A 26,421-nucleotide genomic window follows, 5' to 3' on the forward strand; every position below is an offset into this window, starting at 1 on the left:
TTAAAAGAGTTTAAACTCCATTAGAGGAGAATACAACAAGGCTACAAAGAGCCAACCAAAATGATAAACTGATAAAATAGAAGATAGAATTGATACCAATCACTAAAAGAAACCATAATAATCGCATGAATAACTGTACCAAGTGTAATCCAAAAGATCATAGAGACTGCATCAACAGCAGAGGAGAGCATTAGCTGGGAGGAAAATCCTTTCAGTACCAGCAACTCTTGAGCTTCCAATTCACTCCATACAAGAGGAAATATTGGGAAGAGACACAGCTCCAAACAGGAGACAACCGGGAGAACAAAACCCGTCAAGATCATATTCAATAGGTAACATATGTCATTAGGTTTTTCTTCCAGCTGCCACAAAGAAGAGAAACACAAGATAACAGCACCAAAGACCAGACTGAATACAATGAAGGACCTACATACTGCAGGAAGAAATCGCTCCAAGGCGACAAAGATAGAACCGACGGAAACTCTGTCTATCGGAACATTAACAACTAAAACCATTGACCCCAAGTTCAAAGTCCCCCATACAACTCGCGTTCCAACCAATTCAACAGAATAAAGGCAAGCGGAGAGAGGGAAGCTATGATGAACTTGGAAGACTGTAACAGGAGGGTGGGGTGGAAGGTCGGGACAAGATCTGAGAATAGACCCTTCCACGACCTGACAAGGAGATGACCTGCACACAACAGGAAATAAGCGTCCACAGGGGAAGGGAGAGTCACTGGAGGGCACAAGAGGGACGACGTCTGGAGGGTCTGGAGGTTCCGGTGGAGCGACGGGAGAAAAAGCTTCAAGCGGAGGATACTCGTACGGCGGCGGATCTGGAGGAAGTCTGGAAAACGACGAAGGAGGAGCGTTCACCATAAGGGCCATGGAGGAGGAGCAGAGCTGCTTCAAAGGGAGTCTGAAGGAGCGACGGAGCTGGAACGGAGGAGATCCATCCGAAATGGCGCACCTCGGGATGCGGGTCTGAGAGAAAATTTTCACTCTGTTTTATTCCTATCTTTTATCTGTATGAGTATGCAGAAACAATTATGCAAAGCTTTTATCATTTAAAGTTGTTCTTATCTCTTTTATATTAGAGGGCAGAAGGAAATCTCTTTCGTATTTAAATTTTCTTTTTCCGAACACACAACCCTATTTTCATCATCCATGGATGATAATTGTAATCTACATTTGGAAAGTAGGGAGAATTCAATTAACGTCACAAAATTGGAAAAATTCATGAATCATAAAAAGCAGCTCGCATCACATCTAAAATAGTACGTTAGGGTCTTATACCATCTCCAACGTGGTTTCTCTCCAATAGAGTTCTTAATATATGTATTATATATATATATATTATATATATGTAAATAATTGTAAGGTCCACAATTAGTGTGAAATCCCATAAATAAGAATTCTTAAAAATTCTTAGAACCACAATTATTTATACATATATAATATATACATACATATATATATATATAGCACATATATTATGAACTCCATAGAAAAAACTTTATTGGAAATGGTCTTACTGTTGCGGATTTTAATTTTAAGATCATATCTTATACAAATAGCGAACTAATACTCCAAAAAATTTAACATTCTCATAATCTTCTCATTAATGGATAACCAGGGAATGTATACATGTGTTTGTACTGCGACAAGTTTATTTCAAATTCAATAATGTTGTACTTGAATCATCTCATTTTTCTTATCAAGTACAAAAGAAAATAACTGTCCTATGGTGAAAATAACTCAAAAGAAAATCACTCTTGAGAAAGTATGATGCTTACGTCAGCAGCCGCATCTGGGAGTACGTGGATATGGTTAGGACAAAAGCAAAACTAACCAATCAGATGTAATCTCAGAGGACACAGCTGTCTCTTTTGGGTCCACTTCTCTAAGATAACTTCAATTATTCACACTCAATACAATGACAAATAAATAATTATATAGCTATTAAATATTTGAAAACGGAACATTTGTGTTCATACTTGGATCATTGTAGATGTTTTTGATATTTGCTAGGAGAAGATTGAAGAATATTTCTCAGAAACTTTATAAAAATATATACCTAGTATTGAATTCAATAGCTTAAGGATGCAAATCCTCAATAAAATGGAATTTTATCTAGCACAAGAAGTTTAATTACGTTGGACTGAATAAAAAAAATTAATTAGTCCAAACGTATAAAATGATGAGAATATATAGACAACATGCAAAAGACGTTTTCTCAAAAAAAAAACATGCAAATGACGACCAAAAATTATTGGTTAAGATATTCATTATACAAGTTTCTGTTCATAGACCATGCTCGAGCTCGATGACGATATTTGCTAGCTTCTCGCCATAAAGTTCTAATAACTGGAAAATCAAGTATTACCCAGTTCGAAATAATTAGAACTTATTTTATTTCTTTTTATCGACTACTTTAACATTATTTTTGGACTTTTTCTACCGGTCTACTTTTAAGAATATAATACCCTCTATTTTGTTCTAAATTTCTAATATCTTAATTATATAAATTATTATACATATACAGTAGAGTACTAGAGGACAAAAATCCACACACCATAAATTGCCTCGCAACCTGCTCTACGAAAAATTTCAATCTTTGGCTCACTTCTTCTTCTTCACCAAAACAGTTCTCCTCTGTTCTTTCATTTCAATAAAGACTTTCTCTTTATATAAAAGATTTTTAAGATCAAACCAAGAAACAATGATAAGCAAGGATCCAAGATCAAGCTTACCACCAGGGTTTCGATTTCATCCAACAGATGAAGAACTCATCCTCCATTACCTAAGGAAGAAGGTTTCCTCCTTACCAGTCCCTCTTTCGATCATCGCAGATGTCGATATCTATAAGTCTGATCCATGGGACTTACCAGGTAACTACGCAAAATATATTTCCATTATAATAACTTGTGTATGCATATTTCCTCTTTTTTTTCTTATAATATGCATATTTCCTCTTATTCACATTTTTTATTAGTGTTATAACATGTTGTTTGGTTTGTATCAGCTAAGGCTCCGTTTGGAGAGAAAGAATGGTATTTTTTCAGTCCGAGGGACAGGAAGTATCCCAATGGAGCAAGACCAAACAGAGCGGCCGCGTCTGGATATTGGAAAGCCACAGGAACAGATAAATTAATCGCGGTACCAAACCGTGAAGGGTTTAATGAAAACATTGGTATAAAAAAGGCTCTTGTGTTTTACACAGGAAAGCCTCCAAAAGGTGTTAAAACCAATTGGATCATGCATGAGTATCGACTTGCCGAATCCTTATCGCCCAAAAGAGTGGCCCATGCTAGGAACGGTAGCCAAGTCAATAATTTGGGAGATAGGACTTTAAAATCTACAGAATACTCAATGAGGGTAAAATTTCAGAAGTACTTAATATTTTTATTATAATTGATGTATTTTTATGTGAACCAAAAAATTATGATATTTTTAATTCAGTTAAAAGGAAAAAATAATTCAACTATATTGTTTAATTAAAGTATACATGATATAGAATAAATATTTTTTTTTGTTTTTTTAATAAAGAACCTATGCAACATATATGTTGATTGTTTTATGATTTTCCCCCAATACTTATGATTTTAATATTCCTTACTCTCTTGCAGCTGGATGATTGGGTTCCTTGCCGTATTTACAAGAAATCACACGCTTCATTGTCATCACCAGAGGTTGCTTCAGCTACAAGCGAGGATCAGGAACATGAGGAAAATGACAACGAACCATTCGTAGTCAGCGAAACCCTTTTGCCAAATTTGGCAAACGATCAAACCCTTAAACGCCAGCAGTCTTCTTTCTCCAACTTACTAGACGCTACAGATTTGACGTTCTTGACAAATTTTCTAAACGAAACTCCGGAAAATCGTACTGAGTCAGAGTTTTCTTTCTTGTTTGGAGATTTCTCAAACCCTGACATCTACAGAAACCGTTACTTGGGTCACAAGTTACCGCAGTTGAGCTCTCCCACTTCAGAGACCAGAGTTATAGGAAACAAAAGAGAAAGAGTGGATTATGCTGAAGAAATGATGAACAATTCAAAGAAGATCAACAACTTTAGTTACAATAATAGTATAGATCATTTGGATCATAGTCTGATTCAACAATCTAGTTTTCTGAATCAAGAACTCTTGATCAGTCCTCACCTTAAGTATCAAGGCTAGCGAGGATATTGTTTTCAAAACCCAATTACGAGAATTAGGGCCCATTTGATATATGATTGAAAAGTTAGGAGTTGTTATAATATAAATTACTAAGTATTGCGAGGGGAAGGGGAAAATATATAAAATAGTTGTAATGGATATATGATCATATCAAGATTATAAGTTTGGTTTCATCTCTCTTCTTCTAATGCGTTCAGAATTCTGATTCTCTATATATTATTATTACGACATATTCCACATATGCATACATGTTAGACATATGGACACGCATGTTGAGCATGAAAATAGCCAATATTCTTAAAACCTTTTTAGAGAAATGTAGAATGAGTGACATGTATAGTATGTAAAATCATTTTCGCAAGCCGTATTAAAAGGGCTTGTCCTCGTCCCTGGTTGACAGTGTACACATATATTTGCGGTTTTGGGTAAGTCCACGTGGAGATGACATCCCAACTATTCTTTCTTTCATAGCCCTTGAAATATCATCACCATAATTACTTGCACACAACGAATTTGTGAATCATCAAGAACCAAATGGACAATTTGACAACACCCATCATCGTCATGGCCAAATCCAATGTCTCTGCCTGATCTTCAAGAGAGTCATTGGAAAACAAATTTTGACTCTATAACATTGTAGAGGCCGGTGATTTCATCAATAAGGGACTGTGAATGGTTTTCCCCTGGTATATTTGAGATCATACTATCTATAAACTTTTCAAATAAGTTTTAGCAAAAAGAAAAAGGTCAAATAGGCTCCATAAGTAATATACACATCGTCCATACAAAAACAAATCTCATGAAGCCAGATTATCACATTTAAATCACTGTAGGAGCATGACAGCATGAAAACCATTAGACAACTAATAATTATCCCTTATGCTAAATTATTATTTTTGAGAATGTTACTATATCACATTAAATTGATTTGCTGCGATAAAAAAAAATATAAACGAGTGATGATGATAATGCTACTACCAAAATTATATTTAGATTTTATTATTTTACAAAGTGTTTGGAAATTATTTTTTGACTTGTTTTGAGAGGCTGTCCCCATCTTTTTTTGGCAGAATGGATAGTGTCACAAAATTTTTACGACAGTTCAAGGCTCGATTCTTCTAATTTCTAAACAATTGATTTATATATAGACAATTTCGCTGTTTAGTTATCAAATAGCGACTTGGATAAAAATTCAAATAAATAGAACCATATATAGGCGGATTAAATATGTTATCTTGCATTTCGAGGTGACGCAAGTCGACCACACAAATTGTTCTTCTACCCTCCAATGATACTATATTTGCAAGCTATATAACACATTATGTGCACACAACACAAGTGTCCAAAACTTGAGATTTGATCGATTTATTTATTAATTTTTATGAAGTCCAGCTGATAAAACTAAAGCCAAAAATATAAACTATATGAACCCTTTGTTGTAGTATGTATATATACGTCGACCTAACAATATATTCAATTCGTCTCGGATATTATATATATTTCCAACTATTTAATACATATATAGTATCTTGCTATCTATAGAAATTTTCCGAGACGAATACAATTACAAAATATAGAAGAAATTTACGATGTCAACAAATAGAACCTAATATTAGGATATTTGCAGTAGTATCTCTTACAAAAAAAAAATTCAACACGAAATGATCTTAATATTTGCTTTAGTATACAACTGTTGATGTAGATAACACCATTTCATGAGTAACAAAAACTCTACTTCCATTGTCGAAGATTACAAATCAAGCCCTATACTATAAATTAAATCCACATATCATGTTGTAAGGTTATTAGCCATTTGAAAAGAAAATCCACATATTATGTTGTAAGGTTCTTACAAATAATAATATTAACATCCTAAATTGTTGCGGCAGCAACTGAAATATAAAATAAATAATTGAAGTCTATATTTTATATAAGCTATACTGTACTATATAGTTATAATAAGTCCACCCACTTGATTCCGAAGCCTACATTACTATTTAACTTAAAAGTTTTCTAATACACACCAATTTTTAACATTTAAATTATATATATTTGTGTGTAGAAATGTTTAAATATAGACCTTAAATATATACGCATGACTGAGAAATAGTGGTGGTAGCCATGACTTTGAGCAAGGTTGAATGACATCATCATCATTACAGCACTATGCTATACATATTATTTTTGTAATTTTCCCAATAATATAGTTTTCAAGGAGCATAGTGTGGGTCACACTATCTATACTGATCGAACGAAAAATAGAAATATTAATGATGAAAATACAATTCGAGAAAAATGACAATATTTGAGTTAAGGACACATGGAATTTCTCAGGTATGATCTTGTTACTCGTATTTTCCATATAACATTAGGACTGATCAACTGCATCGATGGGACAGTGATTCTGTCTGTGTGTATCGATGGTTTAAAAAGGCCTGGGCTGGGTCCACATGACCCAATAAGAAGAGCCTGTGATGTCATAATTTACGTCATAATCCGTCACCGAAGGATCCGTCTTCTTCGCTTTTAAGTGTTTGCCTTCGGAAGCAAAAGTCAACCTTCCTAAGCTACGCCCGCGTATATATTAGAACCTACTTCTATTCTATTTGTGGGGTCCACGCGCCATACCAGAATTTATAAAAGAAATTCGACAGAATACAATAAATAAAACCTAAGAACAGCATTATTTATGAGTATTATTTATCCCTAATTATATTCCACAACTTTTTTTTTTTTTTTTGTAAAAAATATATTCCACAACTTGCGTTCGACATGTCATTGTATATCATACTGTATATATTATCGGGATGATTTATTCCTATCCAGTTTCTACCATCTATTAATGCATATATACAGTAACGAAGGTTGTAAAGTTTTATTGGTTTTACTTTTTAAAAAAAGTTTTATTTGTTTTTCTTTTTGAGTAAATAATAAAACAGATACTGTAATATACGGGTAAATGAAAAAAAAATCGAATTTGCAATAGTTGGTCAACTATGAGTTAATTGTTTTAGAAATTGATGATTGGGTCGGTAATTGGTTGCGAATATTGACAAACGTGTACCGAGTTACTAGTAATTAAAATACATTCGATTTGATCAAAACATGTCAACCTTCAATGAGAAGATGACGAGCTAGTTTCAAAAAAAATGACGAGCTCGAAACATCAGTGTATTTCAAAAATACTAATAATTCAAACACAAGATATACTAATATGATAACCTATTAGTACGTCTACTTTTAAAATACTTTTTTGGAGTTGTTTGGATTTTAGTTATTTGATTTTTTTGTGTTACAAGATATGATAATTGCAGTCGATCCATAGGTAGTTCGGTTTAATATGGTCTTTATCAATGCTGGGATTTCTTGAGAAAAATCATTAATAATTTTAGAAGTTATACAGCCAATTTCTATTTTTTTGTATGTATTTTTGTTTTGTTTTATGGGCGATTGTTTTTTTTTTCTGTTCAAACTGGTTCCATTAATATGATTCAAACATAATAGTCTCTGCATACAATTTTCTGGTTAATGGATTCCTCTGGGTTGTATTTAGCGGAATTTAACCTGGAAAAGGTAAAAAGCATGCATATATGTTGATATGCAGCACATTCTGAATAGATGCTGCTGTACAGTAATGAAAAAATAGTTATCATCGATGAGATTTGAGTATGTGATATTGACACAATAAATATACTGGTGAACAGAGACAATTAGACGGTTATGTTAGTTGAAGATTAGGTGTCCTATCCTTCTTTTCAAAGAAACCCCCCAAAGAACAACTTAAAAAACTAATCAAACTGTTATTAAAAACCAACTAGACTTTTTGAGAAACCCCAATTAGAATCATCATATCACAAAAGCCAACTGGTAATATTTTTTCTTAAGTACCAGCTAGTATTTTCGCTCATCATATCACGAAACTTTGTACTAATTTCGTCAATATCTTGTTTCATTTATAAATTCGTATTGATTTGTTTAGCTGCATTGGTAAAGAATAGTTCTTGTCATGCTACAAAAAGTCTGAGAGATTTTTTTTGATACGTATATATAATATTATTGATCAAATGATACTATCTAGGCCGAAATTTTAAATATACAGCGGCAGTTATAATTGACACTCTTCTAAAATTTTTATAATAGGAATACTCAAATTATGTTCTTCCTAAAAAAAGAAATGCTCATATTATGTTGTGTAGTTAGAAAAATATTTTTAAAACAGTTCTATTATTTTGTGTAGTTAGAAATATATTTTTAAAAATGCTCTTAAAAAAACTTTTTTTGTGTCGGTACATCTAAAAAATTAATTAGGACTATTTGACTTGGTCTTTTTCTAATGATTCCAAATTCCAATATTGGTAAATGGGTTCCGTCACCACATAATTGAGCCAACTTTTAAGAAAAGGCATATACTTTTTTACGACTAAATATACTCATTCAAACTAGAATTATACCGAAATAGATGCGATTAAATTAGTAAAGACTGGAGATTAATATCCTAAATTGTAACTCCTATACATACAGTATAAATTCGTTTATGTGTATATAATGTAAGTATGAAATAGTTTAAACTTTTGCTATAGAATACAATATTTTCGTATTTTTAAAATATCAAAAAGGACAGCGTACATTATTTTATTCTTAAACCAATAATAAAATTCCAATTCTAAAAATCAAATCAAGATTTAACTACGTTAATGTTACTCACAGTTCTTTTACATCCAATATTCAAAACTAAAATCTTATAAATATTACATATCTAATTCATTTATAAAATAAATTGTATTATTTTACATGTACTTTAGTTGAAAATTAAAACTAACCAAACTTTAGTTTCTACTTTTTGTTTGTTAACGGGTTTTCTATTGCTCCATATCTACATACTATAAATCTCATTTTTGTTTGATTTATTTATTTAAACATTCTCGTAAATATACCTTTGTAAAAAAACTGAAATTAACATTTTTTTAATAACACCAACATTAACATACATTTTAAGATTTTGTTTTGGTAAAATACGTTTTAAGGATTTCCTTAGAGACTGATTCCTTTCAGTATGATAATACATTATGAATAGTTAAATTTTAAGAGGGATTCAGTAATATGGGTCCACATTTATAGCACAGCTTCAAACGTTTTCTTTCCCACGACTCTTTATTTTCTTTCTCAAAGGATCTTTTTTTTTTTTGTCAAAAGGTAGAGAGATGTTGGTCATTGTGGCAATGGAAGCCGGCCATTTTGTTGTGGAAATCTAAAGAAGCTATAAGCCTATAACTATAAGGGCATAGTCATATGAAACGAAGGATTAAAAACGAATTGATTCTCTAAAGAAAGTGCATTAACCATAATACTATTCGACAGAGGTGTCACCATATGATTTTTTTTGTTCAACATCACCATATGAATTTTATCTAGCTTCTTTGTAATTAGAGTAAATGATAGGATTTATAAATCCAAAATTTGATATTAAGCGGCAAGTTCTAAAAGTCTCCCACTAAATTAACCGTTATTTCTTAGTTAAAAAATACTATTAAAACAATAAAAATAAAATAAATATTACAATTATTCATAGTAAAAAAATGAAACTAGAATAAGAAAAAAAAACAATAAAATAGAGAAATTTAGTAACATTACTAATTAGGTGTAGAAAATAACGGGTTATTTACATTAATACATATATACACATGCGAATCTCCCTGATTTTCATAAATGTATCATGTAGTAAGATATTTTAAGCATTTTTATGTGGGGGCTTTTTCAACAATTCAGGAAGTTGCTTAGAGCTTACGTGTCTTTGCTACATCACCAAAAAAAAAGAAGAAGACAATTCTTGGTTTTAATTATTTTTAATTCAAAGCTCTTATCCTTCCCTTTGTATAAATAAGCCAAATGTTTTCCTAAATTTTCAAAGTTTTATTTCCATTTCCTTTAACTGTCTAGTTCCTTAAAATTCTCCAACCTTTGCTTCTTCTGCTATCTTTCTTCAACCTCTTTCTTTCTTCTTCAACGTCGACGTGTGTCTGCAACAAACACATACCTATATATATATATATATATATATATATATATATATATATATATATTCCTGCTTTTTTTCTTAATCCATCAAGAACTTACCTCATCTTTATTGTTCTTGATTAAAACATACATATAGATATGTTGGAAGAAGGAGGTGTAGTTGTGAACCAAGGAGGGGACCAAGAGGTGGTGGATTTGCCTCCAGGGTTTCGGTTTCATCCAACTGATGCAGAGATCATAATTCACTATCTCAAAGAGAAGGTCTTCAACGTTCGATTCACCTCGGCTGCAATTGGTCAAGCCGACCTTAACAAAAACGAGCCATGGGATCTACCAAGTAAGTCAAGTCATTATCTAAATAAATTGTTTCTTTCATTGTTATTTGACCTTTTCAGAAATTATAATACATCAAGATTCTGATTCTTGAATTTATTTTTGTTGGGGGTGCAGAAATTGCAAAGATGGGGGAGGAGTTTTACTTCTTTTGCCAGAGGGATCGGAAGTACCCGACCGGCATGAGGACGAACCGTGCAACCCTGTCCGGTTATTGGAAGGCGACCGGGAAGGACAAGGAGATTTTTAGAGGCAAAGGTTGTTTTGTTGGAATGAAGAAAACACTTGTGTTCTATAGAGGAAGAGCTCCAAAAGGTGAAAAGACCAATTGGGTTATGCATGAGTATCGTCTTGATGGCATCTATTCTTATCACAACCTCCCTAAAACCGCAAGGGTATGTAATTCAACTATTTTTACAGAACTATTAGTTTGATTTTTATTAGAAACTTTGTGAGAACTACCTTACTCTGATGCATTTGGTATGGAAATGTGTATCTTATAATGTTCTTAATTAATCCAAATCGTAAAAGATAATATAATCATATAAATACGAGCTTTATTAATTAGAATTGTTTAATTAACTTAACTTTTTGTTGTTGTGATAATTATAGGATGAATGGGTGGTGTGTAGGGTTTTTCACAAGAACGCTCCTCCTCCCACTACTACAGCAACTACTACTACTACAAATCAACTTACAAGGATTGATTCTCTTGACAACATTGATCATCTCTTAGACTTCTCGTCTCTCCCTCCTCTCATCGATCCGGGTTTCTTGAGTCAGCCCGGCCCAAGCTTCTCCGGTGCCGGCCAACAACACGACTTCAAACCCATCCCTCATCACCCTACAACCGTGCAGATCAACAACACTTACCCATCAGCCCAAACCCTCACTTACCCTTATAACTCGGTGCCAAATTATGGATTTGGTTCTGGTTATGGGACTGGTTCCGGCAACAATAACAACGGTATGATCAAGCTGGAGAATTCTCTGGTGAGTGTGTCTCAAGAAACCGGTTTAAGTTCCGATGTGAACACAACCGCCACGCCGGAGATATCTTCTTCGTATCCAGGGATGGTGAATACTGCGGCCAATGCGGCGATGATGGATGGTAACAAGACGTCCTACGATGATGATGACTTGGGGATCTTTTGGGACGACTACTAACTAATTTGAAGGTGTTATTATTAGTTGTGAATCTGTGAGTGGTACTGATTACTTTGCTTAGTGATTTTAATCAGGGAATTAGTTTGTTTATAAATCCACTTGGATTATTAGGTGTTCCTAGGCAATGAACTTTAGGTAGACGAAATTGTTTACTTAGTTTTTAGTTTTTAGTTTGGGATAAAAAAAACTTTGTAATTTGCAATACATTTCCTTGTGATTAACTTGTATATATATACACATATATATTTCTTCGTATGATTTTATATCTTTGTTATGAAGTTTCTTGGTATTTTATATAAATAAATTTGTAGTCGATTTTTCTATATAAAAATTATTGGTGAAGTGCACATAAATTCAAGATTTTGAAGGATCAAGACTTTCAAGCAGGGTTTATCAACTCTTGGTTATGATATAATAACAAGACAATATGGTCTTTTCTATGAGATGCAACGTCCCGGTTCGAAACTCGTGAATACTAATCCCACAAGCTTGTAGTTTTAATGTAAAGTCTACGGTTAGGTGAGTTTGAATGGTACTATTTATCAACCAGACAATTCAATTCATAGTAGTTATTAGACCACCGTCTCTTAATTAGTTTTTTTTAAGTCATACTTTACTTCTAGAGCAATAGTTATAATATCATGCACGGCTAAGTGCGAAATATCTATAGTATTGTCTTTATTTGGGTGAAGACGAATATCAAGAAAGTAATTTTCCTTTTATTCTGCTCATAAAGTGGCAAAATATGGACCTATAGAATCTGAATAAACTGAGAGGAAGAACACAGCTCACGAAGCATGTGAGTTGTTCCTTAAATTTGGCTAATGAGTTAGCTTACTAGTATTAAATTATCTAAGAATTAGTTAAATATATTAAAAGATGCTTAGCAAGGACAGTATTTAATGATGGATTTCTTGTAAAAACAAACTCCAGATCCCTAAGTCTTCTGTCTTAAGGAACAGTCCTTAGTTATTACACGCTCAGCTACTTTACGTTTTCTTACTTTGTGTTTATAAACTTCGCTTTCAAGAGTTTTAAACAAAATGTTGAATTTCTATGTGATATTTTTCTTCTGATGATTAAAACTATCGTATATCCTAATGCCATTTTACAATTGATGTTAATATATAGAACGTTTTTCATGTTAATTAACGCATTGCACCGTCCGTTTCCGAGCATACGGAGAACTTGAGCATTCTTGACCGTTTTCTAAACGATGAGTTCTCTCTATAATCTTTCCTCTTTTCCTTTGCTCTTATATAAGAGATACAAGATGTTAAAGACTAATGTTGTAATTAATAATAGCCTAAACCCTACTGTAATCTCTATATATTGTAATCATTGTACATGATGAAATACACACCATTCCTAATATCCTAATATTAGATTAAGACCCACGCCACCCGCACCCCTGCACGGAATGAATGTTATATATAGATACTATTTTATGTATTATTATTTATTTGCGGTTTTATACTTATATTAAATTAGTGAAAGGTCAGTAACTATTATATATAAAACTAAATAGGTGCGGACATATAAATCAAAATAATTGTTGTTGTTTAAAATTATTTGATGGTAAATAAATCAAAATAATAATTTTTATCTTTTATATTGTTTATAATTAAATATAAATTGATATCAACATCGACGTATAGTATATTTTATTAATATGACTATTTATTAAATAACGATTTAATAGTGGTTAGTCCACTAATTTTGGGGAGTAATATGAAATTTTACTAAATTAGTTGACAAAAAATTAAAACGATGCCCATGTACCATGAAAGAGAGTTTAATATACATTAATAAAAATGTAAAATATGTTTAGAAATTTTAAAACAACACTAAAGATAACATGCTTCAGTATATAGAGCATTTACCGAAAAATTCAATATTTTCGTAGAGGGTTGGTTAACACATAGATTTTGAGAAAAATTCAAAAACATGAAAATAATGTTTTAATGCATAGTTGCATCTTTCAATAACATAGGCTGAAGGTCCAAGAGGTTTGGAACCTTTGTTATCTCCATTTCTCTAGAAAATAGCAATTTTATACTGGTTAATCCACCAATTTAGGGAGTATTATGAAGTTTTACTAAATTAATTGACAAAAAAATTAAAACAACGCCCATGTACCATGAAAGATAGTTTGATATACATTAGTATAAATGTAGAATGTGTTTAGAAATTTTAAAATAACACTACAGATAATAGGCTTCAGTATATACAACATTTACGGAAAAATTCAATATTTTCGTAGGGTTAAGACATAGATTTTGAGAAAATTTCAAAAATATGAAAATATTGTTTTAATGCATAGTTGCATCCTTCACTAACATATGATGAAGGTCAAAGAGGTTTTGAAATTTTTTTTATCTCCGTTTCTCTAGAAAATAGCAATTTTATACTCGTTAGTCCACCAATTTAGGAAGTATTATGAAGTTTCACTAAATTAATTGACAAAAAATTAAAACGATGCCCATGTACCACAAAAGAGAGTTTAATATACATTAATACAACTGTAGAATGTGTTTAGATATTTTAAAACAACACTAAAGATCATAGGTTTCAGTATATATAACATTTACCGAAAAACGTAATATTTTCATAGGGGTTAACGCATAGATTTTGAGAAAAATTCAAAAATATGAAAATACTGTTTTAATGTATAGTTGCATCCTTAATTAACATATGATGAACGTCAAAGAGGTTTGGGACCTTTGTTGTCTCCGTTTTTCTAGAGAATAGAGATTTTATAGGTGTTAGTCCACCAATTTAGGGAGTATTATAAAGTGTTACTAAATTAATTGAGAAAAACTAAAAGATGCCCATGTACCATGAAAGATAGTTTAATATACATTAATACAAATGTAGAATGTGTTTAGAAATTTTAAAACAACACTAAAGATAATAGGCTTAGGATATAGAGCATTTACCGAAAAATTCAACATTTTCGTAGAAATTAACACATAGATTTAGAGAAAAATTCAAAAACATGAAAATAATGTTTTAGTGCATAGTTCCATCTTTCAATAACATATGATGAAGGTCCAAGAGGTTTGGAACCTTTGTTATCTTCGTTTCTCTAGAAAATAGCAATTTTATACTGGTTAATCCATCATTTTAGGGAGTATTATGAAGTTTTACTAAATTAATTGACAAATAAATTAAAACGACGCCCATGTACCATGAAAGATAGTTTAATATACATTAGTAAAAATGTAGAATGTGTTTAGAAATTTTAAAATAACACTACAGATAATAGGCTTCAGTATATAGAGTATTTACCGAAAAATTCAATATTTTCGTAGGGGTTAAGACATAGATTTTGAGAAAATTTCAAAAATAAGAAAATATTGTTTTAATGCATAGTTGCATCCTTCACTAACATATGATGAAGGTCAAAGAGGTTTTGAAATTTTTTTGTCTCCGTTTCTCTAGAAAATAGCAATTTTATACTGGTTAGTCAACCAATTTAGGGAGTATCATGAAGTTTTACTAAATTAGTTGACAAAAAATTAAAACGATGCCCATGTACCACAAAAGAGAGTTTAATATACATTAATACAACTGTAGAATGTGTTTAGAAATTTTAAAAGAACACTAAAGATCATAGGCTTCAGTATATAGAACATTTACCGAAAAACTTAATATTTTCATAGGGGTTAACGCATAGATTTTGAGAAAAATTCAAAAAAATGAAAATACTGTTTTAATGTATAGTTGCATCCTTCATTAACATATGATGAAGGTCAAAGATGTTTGAGACCTTTATTGTCTCCGTTTTTCTAGAGAATAGAGATTTTATAGTTGTTAGTCCACCAATTTAGGGAGTATTATAAAGTGTTACTAAATTAATTGAGAAAAAACTAAATTATGCCCATGTACCATGAAAGATAATTTAATATACATTAATACAAATGTAGAATGTGTTTAGAAATTTTAAAACAGCAATAAAGATTATAGGCTTCAGTATATAGAGCATTTACTGAAAAATTCAATATTTTCGTAGGGGTTAACACATAGATTTTGAGAAAAATTCAAAAATATAAAAATATTTTTTTAAAGTATAGTTTCATCCTTCACTAACATATTATGAAGATCAAAGAGGTTTTGAAATTTTGTTGTCTCCGTTTCTCTAGAAAATAGCAATTTTATACTGGTTAGTCCACTAATTTAAGGAGTATTATGAAGTTTTACTAAATTAATTGACAAAAAATTTAAACGACGCCAATGTACCATGAAAGATAGTTTAATATACATTAGTACAAATGTAGAATGTGTTTAGAAATTTTAAAACAACACTAAAGATAATAGGCTTCAGTATATAGAGCATTTACCAAATAATTCAATATTTTCATAGAGGGTTAGCACATAGATTTTCAGAAAAATTCAAAAATATGAAAATATTGTTTTTATGCATAGTTACATCCTTCACTAACTTATGATAAAGGTCCAAGAGGTTTGAAACTTTTGTTGTCTCCAATGACGATTTTATAATGGTTAGTCCACCAATTTTGAGATTATTATGAAGTTTCTCTAAATTAATTGACAAAAAATTAAAATGATGTCCACGTACCACGAAAAAGAGTTTAATATACATTAATACAACTGTAGAATGTGTTTAAAAATTTTAAAACAAAACTAAAGATCATAAGCTTCAGTATATAGAATATTTACCGAAAAACTTAATATTTTCATAGAGGTTAATGCATAGATTTTAAGAAAAATTCTAAAATATGAAAATACTGTTTTAATGTATAGTTGCATCCTTCATTAACATATGATGAAGGTCAAAGAGGTTTGGGACCTTTGTTGTCTCCGTTTTTCAAGAGAATTGAGATTTTATAGGTGTTAGGCCACCAATTTAGGGAGTATTATAAAGTGTTACTAAATTAATTGGGAAAAAACTAAAAGATGCCCATGTACCATGAAAGATAGTTTAATATACATTAATACAAATGTTGAATGTGTTTAGAAATTTTAAAACAACAATAAAGATCATAGGCTTCAGTATATAGAGTATTTACCGAAATATTCAATATTTTCGTAGGGATTAACACATAGATTTTGAGAAAAATTCAAAAATATAAAAATATTGTTTTAATTTATAATTTCATCCTTCAATAACATATGATGAAGGTCAAAGAAATTTTGAACTTTTATTGTCTCCGTTTCTCTAGAAAATAGCAATTTTATTTTGGTTAGTCCACCAATTTAGGAAGTATTATGAAGTTTTACTAAATTAATTGAAAAAATAATTAAAACGACGCCCATGTACCATGAAAGATAGTTTAATATACATTAGTACAAATGTAGAATGTGTTTAGAAATTTTAAAACAACACTAAAGATAATAGGCTTCAGTATATAGAGCATATACCAAATAATTCAATATTTTCATAGGTGTTAAGTACATAGATTTTCAGAAAAATTCAAAAATATGAAAATATTGTTTTAATGCATAGTTACATCCTTCACTAACTTATGATGAAGCTCAAAGAGGTTTGAAACTTTTGTTGTCTCTGTTTCTCTAGAAAATGGCGATTTTATACTGGTTAGTCCATCAATTTTGAGATTATTATGAAGTTTCACTAAATTAATTGACAAAAAATTAAAACGATGCCCATGTACCACGAAAGTGAGTTTAATATACATTAATAGAAACGTAGAATGTGTTTAGAAATTTTAAAACAACAATAAAGATCATAGGCTTCAGCCCATAGATTTTGAGAAAATTTCAAAAAATATGATAAATTTTTTTTAATGCCTAGTTGCATCCTGCACTAACATATGATGATGTTAAAAGAGGCTTGGAGCCTTTGTCGTCTCCGTTTATCAAGAAAATAATAATTTTATAGTGGTTATTCCATCGATTTAGGGAGTGTTATGAAGTTTTACTAAATTAATTGATAAAAACAATTGAACGATGCTCATTTACCATGAAAAACATTTAGCATACATTAATACAAATGTAGAATATGGTAGAAATTTTAAAACATCACTAAAGATTATGGGCTTCATTATATAAAGAATTTACCAAAAACTCAATATTTTTGTAGGGGTTAGACCATAGATTTTGAGAAAATTTCAAAAAATATGACAATATTGTTTTAATGCCTAGTTGCATCCTTTACTAACATATGATGATGTTCAAAGAGGTTTGGAGTCTTTGTCGTCTCCGTTTATCAAGAAAATAATATTTTTATAGTGGTTATTCCATCGATTTAGGGAGTATTATGAAGTTTTACTAAATTAATTGATAAAAACAATTGAACGATGCTCATTTACCATGAAAAAGAGTTTAGCATACATTAATACAAATGTAGAATATAGTAGAAATTTTAAAACAACACTAAAGATTATGGGCTTCATTATATAACGAATTTACCAAAAACTCAATATTTTTGTAGGGGTTAGCCATAGATTTTGAGAAAATTTCAAAAAATATGACAATATTGTTTTAATGCTTGGTTGCATCCTTCACTAACACATGATGATGTTCAAAGAGGTTTGGAGCTTTTGTCGTCTCCGTTTATCAAGAAAATAATAATTTTTTAGTGGTTATTCCATCGATTTAGGGAGTGTTATGAATTTTTACTAAATTAATTGATAAAAAAAATTGAACGATGCTCATTTACCATGAAAAATAGTTTAGCATACATTAATACAAATGTAGAATATGGTAGAAATTTTAAAACAACACTAAAGATTATGGGCTTCAGTATATAAAGAATTTACCAAAAACTCAATATTTTTGTAGGGGTTGTTAGCCCATAGATTTTGAGAAAATTTCAAAAAATATGATAATATTTTTTTAATGCCTAGTTGAATCCTGCACGAACATGATGATGTTCAAAGAGGTTTGGAGACTTTGTCATCTCCGTTTATCAAGAAAATAATAATTTTATAATGGTTAATCTATTGATTTAGGGAGTATTATGAAGTTTTACTAAATTAATTGATAAAAACAATTGAACGATGCTCATTTACCATGAAAATGAGTTTAGCATACATTAATACAAATTTAGAATATGGTTAGAAATTTTAAAACAACACTAAAGATTATAAGCTTTAGTATATAAAGTATTCACCAAAAACTCAATATTTTTGTAGGGGTTAGACCATAGATTTTGAGAAAATTTCAAAAAATATGATAATATTTTTTTAATGCCTAAATGCATCCTTCACTAACATATGATGATGTTCAAAGAGGTTTGGAGCCTTTGTCGTCTCCGTTTATCAAGAAAATAATAATTTTATAGTGGTTATTCCATCGATTTAGGGAGTGTTATAAAATTTTACTAAATTAATTGATAAAAACAATTGAACGATGCTCATTTACCATGAAAATGAGTTTAGCATACATTAATACAAATGCAGAATATGGTAGAAATTTTAAAACAACACTAAAGATTATGGGCTTCATTATATAACGAATTTACCAAAAACTCAATATTTTTGTAGGGGTTGCCCATAGATTTTGAGAAAATTTCAAAAAATATGACAATATTGTTTTAATGCTTGGTTGCATCCTTCACTAACATATGATGATGTTCAAAGAGGTTTGGAGCCTTTGTCGTCTCCGTTTATCAAGAAAATAATAATTTTATAGTGGTTATTCCATCGATTTAGGGAGTATTATGAAGTTTTACTAAATTAATTGATAAAAACAATTGAACGATGCTCATTTACCCTGAAAATGAGTTTATTATACATTAATAAAAATTTAGAATATGGTTAGAAATTTTAAAACAACACTAAAGATTAAGGTTTAGTATATAAATATTTACCAAAAACTCGATATTTTTGTAGGGGTTAGCCCATAGATTTTGAGAAAATTTCAAAAAATATGATAATATTTTTTTAATGCCTAGTTGCATCCTGCACTAACATATGATGATGTTCAAAGAGGTTTGGAGCTTTTGTCGTCTCCGTTTATCAAGAAAATAATAATTTTATAGTGGTTATTCCATCGATTTAGGGAGTGTTATAAAATTTTACAAAATTAATTGATAAAAACAATTGAACGATGCTTATTTACCATGAAAATGAGTTTAGTATACATTAATACAAATTTAGAATATGGTTAGAAATTTTGAAACAACACTAAAGATTATGGGCTTCATTATATAAAGAATTTACCAAAAACTCAATATTTTTGTAGGGGGGGTTAGCCCATAGATTTTGAGAAAATTTCAAAAAATATGAAAATATTGTTTTAATGCTTGGTTGCATCCTTCAATAACCTTCAATAACATATGATGATGTTCAAAGAGGTTTGGAGCCTTTGCCTTCTCCGTTTATCAAGAAAATAATAATTTTATAGTGGTTATTCCATCGATTTAGGGAGTGTTATAAAAGTTTACTAAATTAATTGATAAAAACAATTGAACGATGCTCATTTACCATGAAAATGAGTTTAGCATACATTAATACAAATTTAGAATATGGTAGAAATTTTAAAACAACACTAAAGATTATGGGCTTCATTATATAACGAATTTACCAAAAACTCAATATTTTTGTAGGGGTTGCCCATAGATTTTGAGAAAATTTCAAAAAATATGACAATATTGTTTTAATGCTTGGTTGCATCCTTCACTAACATATGATGATGTTCAAAGAGGTTTGGAGCCTTTGTCGTCTCCGTTTATCAAGAAAATAATAATTTTATAGTGGTTATTCCATCGATTTAGGGAGTGTTATGAAGTTTTACTAAATTAATTGATAAAAACAATTGAACGATGCTCATTTACAATGAAAATGAGTTTATTATACATTAATACAAATTTAGAATATGGTTGGAAATTTTAAAACAACACTATAGATTAAAGGTTTAGTATATAAAATATTTACCAAAAACTCAATATTTTTGTAGGGGTTAGCCCATAGATTTTGAGAAAATTTCAAAAAATATGATAATATTTTTTTAATGCTTGGTTGCATCCTTTACTAACATATGATGATGTTAAAAGAGGTTTGGAGTCTTTGTCGTCTCCGTTTATCAAGAAAATAATAATTTTATAGTGGTTATTCCATCGATTTAGGGAGTAATATGAAGTCTTACAAAATTAATTGATAAAAACAATTGAACAATGCTCATTTAGCAGAAAAAGAGTTTAGTATACATTAATACAAATTTAGAATATGGTTAGAAATTTTAAAACATCACTAAAGATTATGGGCTTCAGTATATAAAGAATTTACCAAAAACTCAATATTTTTGTAGGGGGGGTTAGCCCATAGATTTTGAGAAAATTTCAAAAAATATGAAAATATTGTTTTAATGCTTGGTTGCATCCTTCAATAACCTTCAATAACATATGATGATGTTCAAAGAGGTTTGGAGCCTTTGCCTTCTCCGTTTATCAAGAAAATAATAATTTTATAGTGGTTATTCCATCGATTTAGGGAGTGTTATAAAAGTTTACTAAATTAATTGATAAAAACAATTGAACGATGCTCATTTACCATGAAAATGAGTTTAGCATACATTAATACAAATTTAGAATATGGTAGAAATTTTAAAACAACACTAAAGATTATGGGCTTCATTATATAACGAATTTACCAAAAACTCAATATTTTTGTAGGGGTTGCCCATAGATTTTGAGAAAATTTCAAAAAATATGACAATATTGTTTTAATGCTTGGTTGCATCCTTCACTAACATATGATTATGTTCAAAGAGGTTTGGAGCCTTTGTCGTCTCCGTTTATCAAGAAAATAATAATTTTATAGTGGTTATTCCATCGATTTAGGGAGTGTTATGAAGTTTTGCTAAATTAATTGATAAAAACAATTGAACGATGCTCATTTACAATGAAAATGATTTTATTATACATTAATACAAATTTAGAATATGGTTGGAAATTTTAAAACAACACTATAGATTAAAGGTTTAGTATATAAAATATTTACCAAAAACTCAATATTTTTGTAGGGGTTAGCCCATAGATTTTGAGAAAATTTCAAAAAATATGATAATATTTTTTTAATGCCTAGTTGCATCCTGCACTAACATATGATGATGTTCAAAGAGGTTTGGAGCTTTTGTCGTCTCCGTTTATCAAGAAAATAATAATTTTATAGTGGTTATTCCATCGATTTAGGGAGTGTTATAAAATTTTACAAAATTAATTGATAAAAACAATTGAACGATGCTTATTTACCATGAAAATGAGTTTAGTATACATTAATACAAATTTAGAATATGGTTAGAAATTTTGAAACAACACTAAAGATTATGGGCTTCATTATATAACGAATTTACCAAAAACTCAATATTTTTGTAGGGGGGGTTAGCCCATAGATTTTGAGAAAATTTCAAAAAATATGAAAATATTGTTTTAATGCTTGGTTGCATCCTTCAATAACATATGATGATGTTCAAAGAGGTTTGGAGCCTTTGTCTTCTCCGTTTATCAAGAAAATAATAATTTTATAGTGGTTATTCCATCGATTTAGGGAGTGTTATAAAAGTTTACTAAATTAATTGATAAAAACAATTGAACGATGCTCATTTACCATGAAAATGAGTTTAGCATACATTAATACAAATGTAGAATATGGTAGAAATTTTAAAACAACACTAAAGATTATGGCTTCATTATATAACGAATTTACCAAAAACTCAATATTTTTGTAGGGGTTGCCCATAGATTTTGAGAAAATTTCAAAAAATATGACAATATTGTTTTAATGCTTGGTTTCATCCTGCACTAAAATATGATGAATTTTAAAGAGGTTTGGAGCCTTTGTGGTCTCCGTTTATCCAGAAAATAATAATTTTATAGTGGTTATTCCATCGATTTAGGGAGTGTTATGAAATTTTACTAAATTAATTGATAAAAACAATTGAACGATGCTCATTTACATGAAAATGAGTTTATTATACATTAATACAAATTTAGAATATGGTTGGAAATTTTAAAACAACACTAAAGATTAAAGGCTTAGTATATAAATATTTACCAAAAACTCAATATTTTTGTAGGGGTTAGCCCATAGATTTTGAGAAAATTTCAAAAAATATGATAATATTTTTTAATGCCTAGTTGCATCCTGCACTAACATATGATGATGTTCAAAGAGGTTTGGAGCTTTTGTCGTCTCCGTTTATCAAGAAAATAATAATTTTATAGTGGTTATTCCATCGATTTAGGGAGTGTTATAAGTTTTACAAATTAATTGATAAAAACAATTGAACGATGCTCATTTACCATGAAAATGAGTTTAGTATACATTAATACAAATTAGAATATGGTTAGAAATTTTGAAACAACACTAAAGATTATGGGCTTCATTATATAACGAATTTACCAAAAACTCAATATTTTTGTAGGGGTTAGCCCATAGATTTTGAGAAAATTTCAAAAAATATGAAAATATTGTTTTAATGCTTGGTTGCATCCTTCAATAACCTAATAACATATGATGATGTTCAAAGAGGTTTGGAGCCTTTGCCTCTCCGTTTATCAAGAAAATAATAATTTTATAGTGGTTATTCCATCGATTTAGGGAGTGTTATGAAGTTTACTAAATTAATTGATAAAAACAATTGAACGATGCTCATTTACCATGAAAATGAGTTTAGCATACATTAATACAAATTTAGAATATGGTAGAAATTTTAAAACAACACTAAAGATTATGGGCTTCATTATATAACGAATTTACCAAAAACTCAATATTTTTGTAGGGGTTAGCCATAGATTTTGAGAAAATTTCAAAAAATATGACAATATTGTTTTAATGCTTGGTTGCATCCTTCACTAACATATGATGATGTTCAAAGAGGTTTGGAGCCTTTGTCGTCTCCGTTTATCAAGAAAATAATAATTTTATAGTGGTTATTCCATCGATTTAGGGAGTGTTATGAAGTTTTACTAAATTAATTGATAAAAACAATTGAACGATGCTCATTTACCATGAAAAAGAGTTTAGCATACATTAATACAAATGTAGAATATGGTAGAAATTTTAAAACATCACTAAAGATTATGGGCTTCAGTATATAAAGAATTTACCAAAAACTCAATATTTTTGTAGGGGTTAGCCCATAGATTTTGAGAAAATTTCAAAAAATATGATAATATTTTTTAATGCCTAGTTGCATCCTGCACTAACATATGATGATGTTCAAAGAGGTTTGGAGCCTTTGTCGTCTCCGTTTATCAAGAAAATAATAATTTTATAGTGGTTATTCCATCGATTTAGGGAGTGTTATGAAGTTTTACTAAATTAATTGATAAAAACAATTGAACGATGCTCATTTACCATGAAAATGAGTTTAGTATACATTAATACAAATTTAGAATATGGTTAGAAATTTTAAAACAACACTAAAGATTATAGGCTTTAGTATATAAAATATTTACCAAAAACTCAATATTTTTGTAGGGGTTAGCCCATAGATTTTGAGAAAATTTCAAAAAATATGAAATATTGTTTTAATGCTTGGTTGCATCCTTCACTAACATATGATGATGTTCAAAGAGGTTTGGAGCCTTTGTCTTCTCCGTTTATCAAGAAAATAATAATTTTATAGTGGTTATTCCATCGATTTAGGGAGTGTTATGAAGTTTACTAAATTAATTGATAAAAACAATTGAACGATGCTCATTTACCATGAAAATGAGTTTAGCATACATTAATACAAATGTAGAATATGGTAGAAATTTTAAAACAACACTAAAGATTATGGCTTCATTATATAACGAATTTACCAAAAACTCAATATTTTTGTAGGGGTTAGCCCATAGATTTTGAGAAAATTTCAAAAAATATGACAATATTGTTTTAATGCTTGGTTGCATCCTTCACTAACATATGATGATGTTCAAAGAGGTTTGGAGCCTTTGTCGTCTCCGTTTATCAAGAAAATAATAATTTTATAGTGGTTATTCCATCGATTTAGGGAGTGTTATGAAGTTTTACTAAATTAATTGATAAAAACAATTGAACGATGCTCATTTACCATGAAAATGAGTTTAGTATACATTAATACAAATTTAGAATATGGTTAGAAATTTTAAAACAACACTAAAGATTATAGGCTTTAGTATATAAAGTATTTACCAAAAACTCAATATTTTTGTAGGGGTTAGCCCATAGATTTTGAGAAAATTTCAAAAAATATGATAATATTTTTTTAATGCCTAGTTGCATCCTGCACTAACATATGATGATGTTCAAAGAGGTTTGGAGTCTTTGTCGTCTCCGTTTATCAAGAAAATAATAATTTTATAGTGGTTATTCCATCGATTTAGGGAGTGTTATGAAGTTTTACTAAATTAATTGATAAAAACAATTGAACGATGCTCATTTACCCTGAAAATGAGTTTAGCATACATTATACAATTAGAATATATGGTAGAAATTTTAAAACAACACTAAAGATTATGGGCTTCAGTATATAAAGTATTTACCAAAAACTCAATATTTTTGTAGGGGTTAGCCATAGATTTTGAGAAAATTTCAAAAAATATAATATTTTTTTAATGCCTAGGCATCCTGCATCACTAACATATGATGATGTTCAAAGAGGTTTGGAGCCTTTGTCGTCTCCGTTTATCAAGAAAATAATAATTTTATAGTGGTTATTCCATCGATTTAGGGAGTGTTATGAAGTTTTACTAAATTAATTGATAAAAACAATTGAACGATGCTCATTTACCATGAAAAAGAGTTTAGCATACATTAATAAAATTAGAATATGGTAGAAATTTTAAAACAACACTAAAGATTATGGCTTCAGTATATAAAGAATTTACCAAAAACTCAATATTTTTGTAGGGGTTAGCCCATAGATTTTGAGAAAATTTCAAAAAATATGACAATATTGTTTTAATGCTTGTTGCATCCTTCACTAACATATGATGATGTTCAAAGAGGTTTGGAGCCTTTGTCGTCTCCGTTTATCAAGAAAATAATAATTTTATAGTGGTTATTCCATCGATTTAGGGAGTGTTATGAAGTTTTACTAAATTAATTGATAAAAACAATTGAACGATGCTCATTTACCATGAAAATGTTTAGCATACATTAATACAAATGTAGAATATGGTTAGAAATTTTAAAACAACACTAAAGATTATAGGCTTTAGTATATAAATATTTACCAAAAACTCAATATTTTTGTAGGGGTTAGCCCATAGATTTTGAGAAAATTTCAAAAAATATGACAATATTTTTTTTTAATGCTGGTTGCATCCTTGCACTAACATATGATGATGTTCAAAGAGGTTTGGAGCCTTTGTCGTCTCCGTTTATCAAGAAAATAATAATTTATAGTGGTTATTCCATCGATTTAGGGAGTGTTATGAAGTTTTACTAAATTAATTGATAAAAACAATTGAACGATGCTCATTTACCATGAAAAAGAGTTTAGCATACATTAATACAAATGTAGAATATGGTTAGAAATTTTAAAACAACACTAAAGATTATGGCTTATATATAAAGATTTTACCAAAACTCAATATTTTGTAGGGGTTAGCCCATAGATTTTGAGAAAATTTCAAAAAATATGACAATATTGTTTTAATGCTTGGTTGCATCCTTCACTAACATATGATGATGTTCAAAGAGGTTTGGAGCCTTTGTCGTCTCCGTTTATCAAGAAAATAATAATTTATAGTGGTTATTCCATCGATTTAGGGAGTGTTATGAAGTTTTACTAAATTAATTGATAAAAACAATTGAACGAAGCTCATTTAC

General features: G+C 29.8%; 3 protein-coding genes across 3 annotated transcripts; 2 read left to right on the plus strand and 1 right to left on the minus strand.

Moving 5' to 3' along the window:
* On the minus strand, positions 1 to 878 carry LOC117127176. The gene is made up of 3 exons (XM_033276620.1): positions 435 to 878; positions 140 to 362; positions 1 to 41 (listed from the first exon to the last, which is right to left on the minus strand). Exons 1-3 carry the CDS (start codon positions 876 to 878, stop codon positions 1 to 3), a joined length of 708 nt encoding a protein of 235 aa, XP_033132511.1.
* A 1,581-nt stretch (positions 879 to 2,459) lies between these two features.
* On the plus strand, positions 2,460 to 4,358 carry LOC103850060 (NAC transcription factor 47). Its single transcript, XM_009126763.2, has 3 exons — positions 2,460 to 2,890; positions 3,025 to 3,377; positions 3,629 to 4,358. The coding sequence occupies exons 1-3, from the start codon at positions 2,722 to 2,724 to the stop codon at positions 4,178 to 4,180; spliced, it is 1,074 nt and encodes a 357-aa protein (XP_009125011.1). The 5' UTR covers positions 2,460 to 2,721; the 3' UTR covers positions 4,181 to 4,358.
* A 248-nt stretch (positions 4,359 to 4,606) lies between these two features.
* On the plus strand, positions 4,607 to 11,969 carry LOC103850061 (NAC domain-containing protein 46). Its single transcript, XM_009126765.2, has 3 exons — positions 4,607 to 10,532; positions 10,646 to 10,923; positions 11,141 to 11,969. Exons 1-3 carry the CDS (start codon positions 10,334 to 10,336, stop codon positions 11,693 to 11,695), a joined length of 1,032 nt encoding a protein of 343 aa, XP_009125013.1. The 5' UTR covers positions 4,607 to 10,333; the 3' UTR covers positions 11,696 to 11,969.
* The last annotated feature ends 14,452 nt before the right edge of the window (positions 11,970 to 26,421 follow it).

Source organism: Brassica rapa, chromosome A01, assembly GCF_000309985.2.
Source record: "Brassica rapa cultivar Chiifu-401-42 chromosome A01, CAAS_Brap_v3.01, whole genome shotgun sequence".
Lineage (NCBI taxonomy): Eukaryota > Viridiplantae > Streptophyta > Magnoliopsida > Brassicales > Brassicaceae > Brassica > Brassica rapa.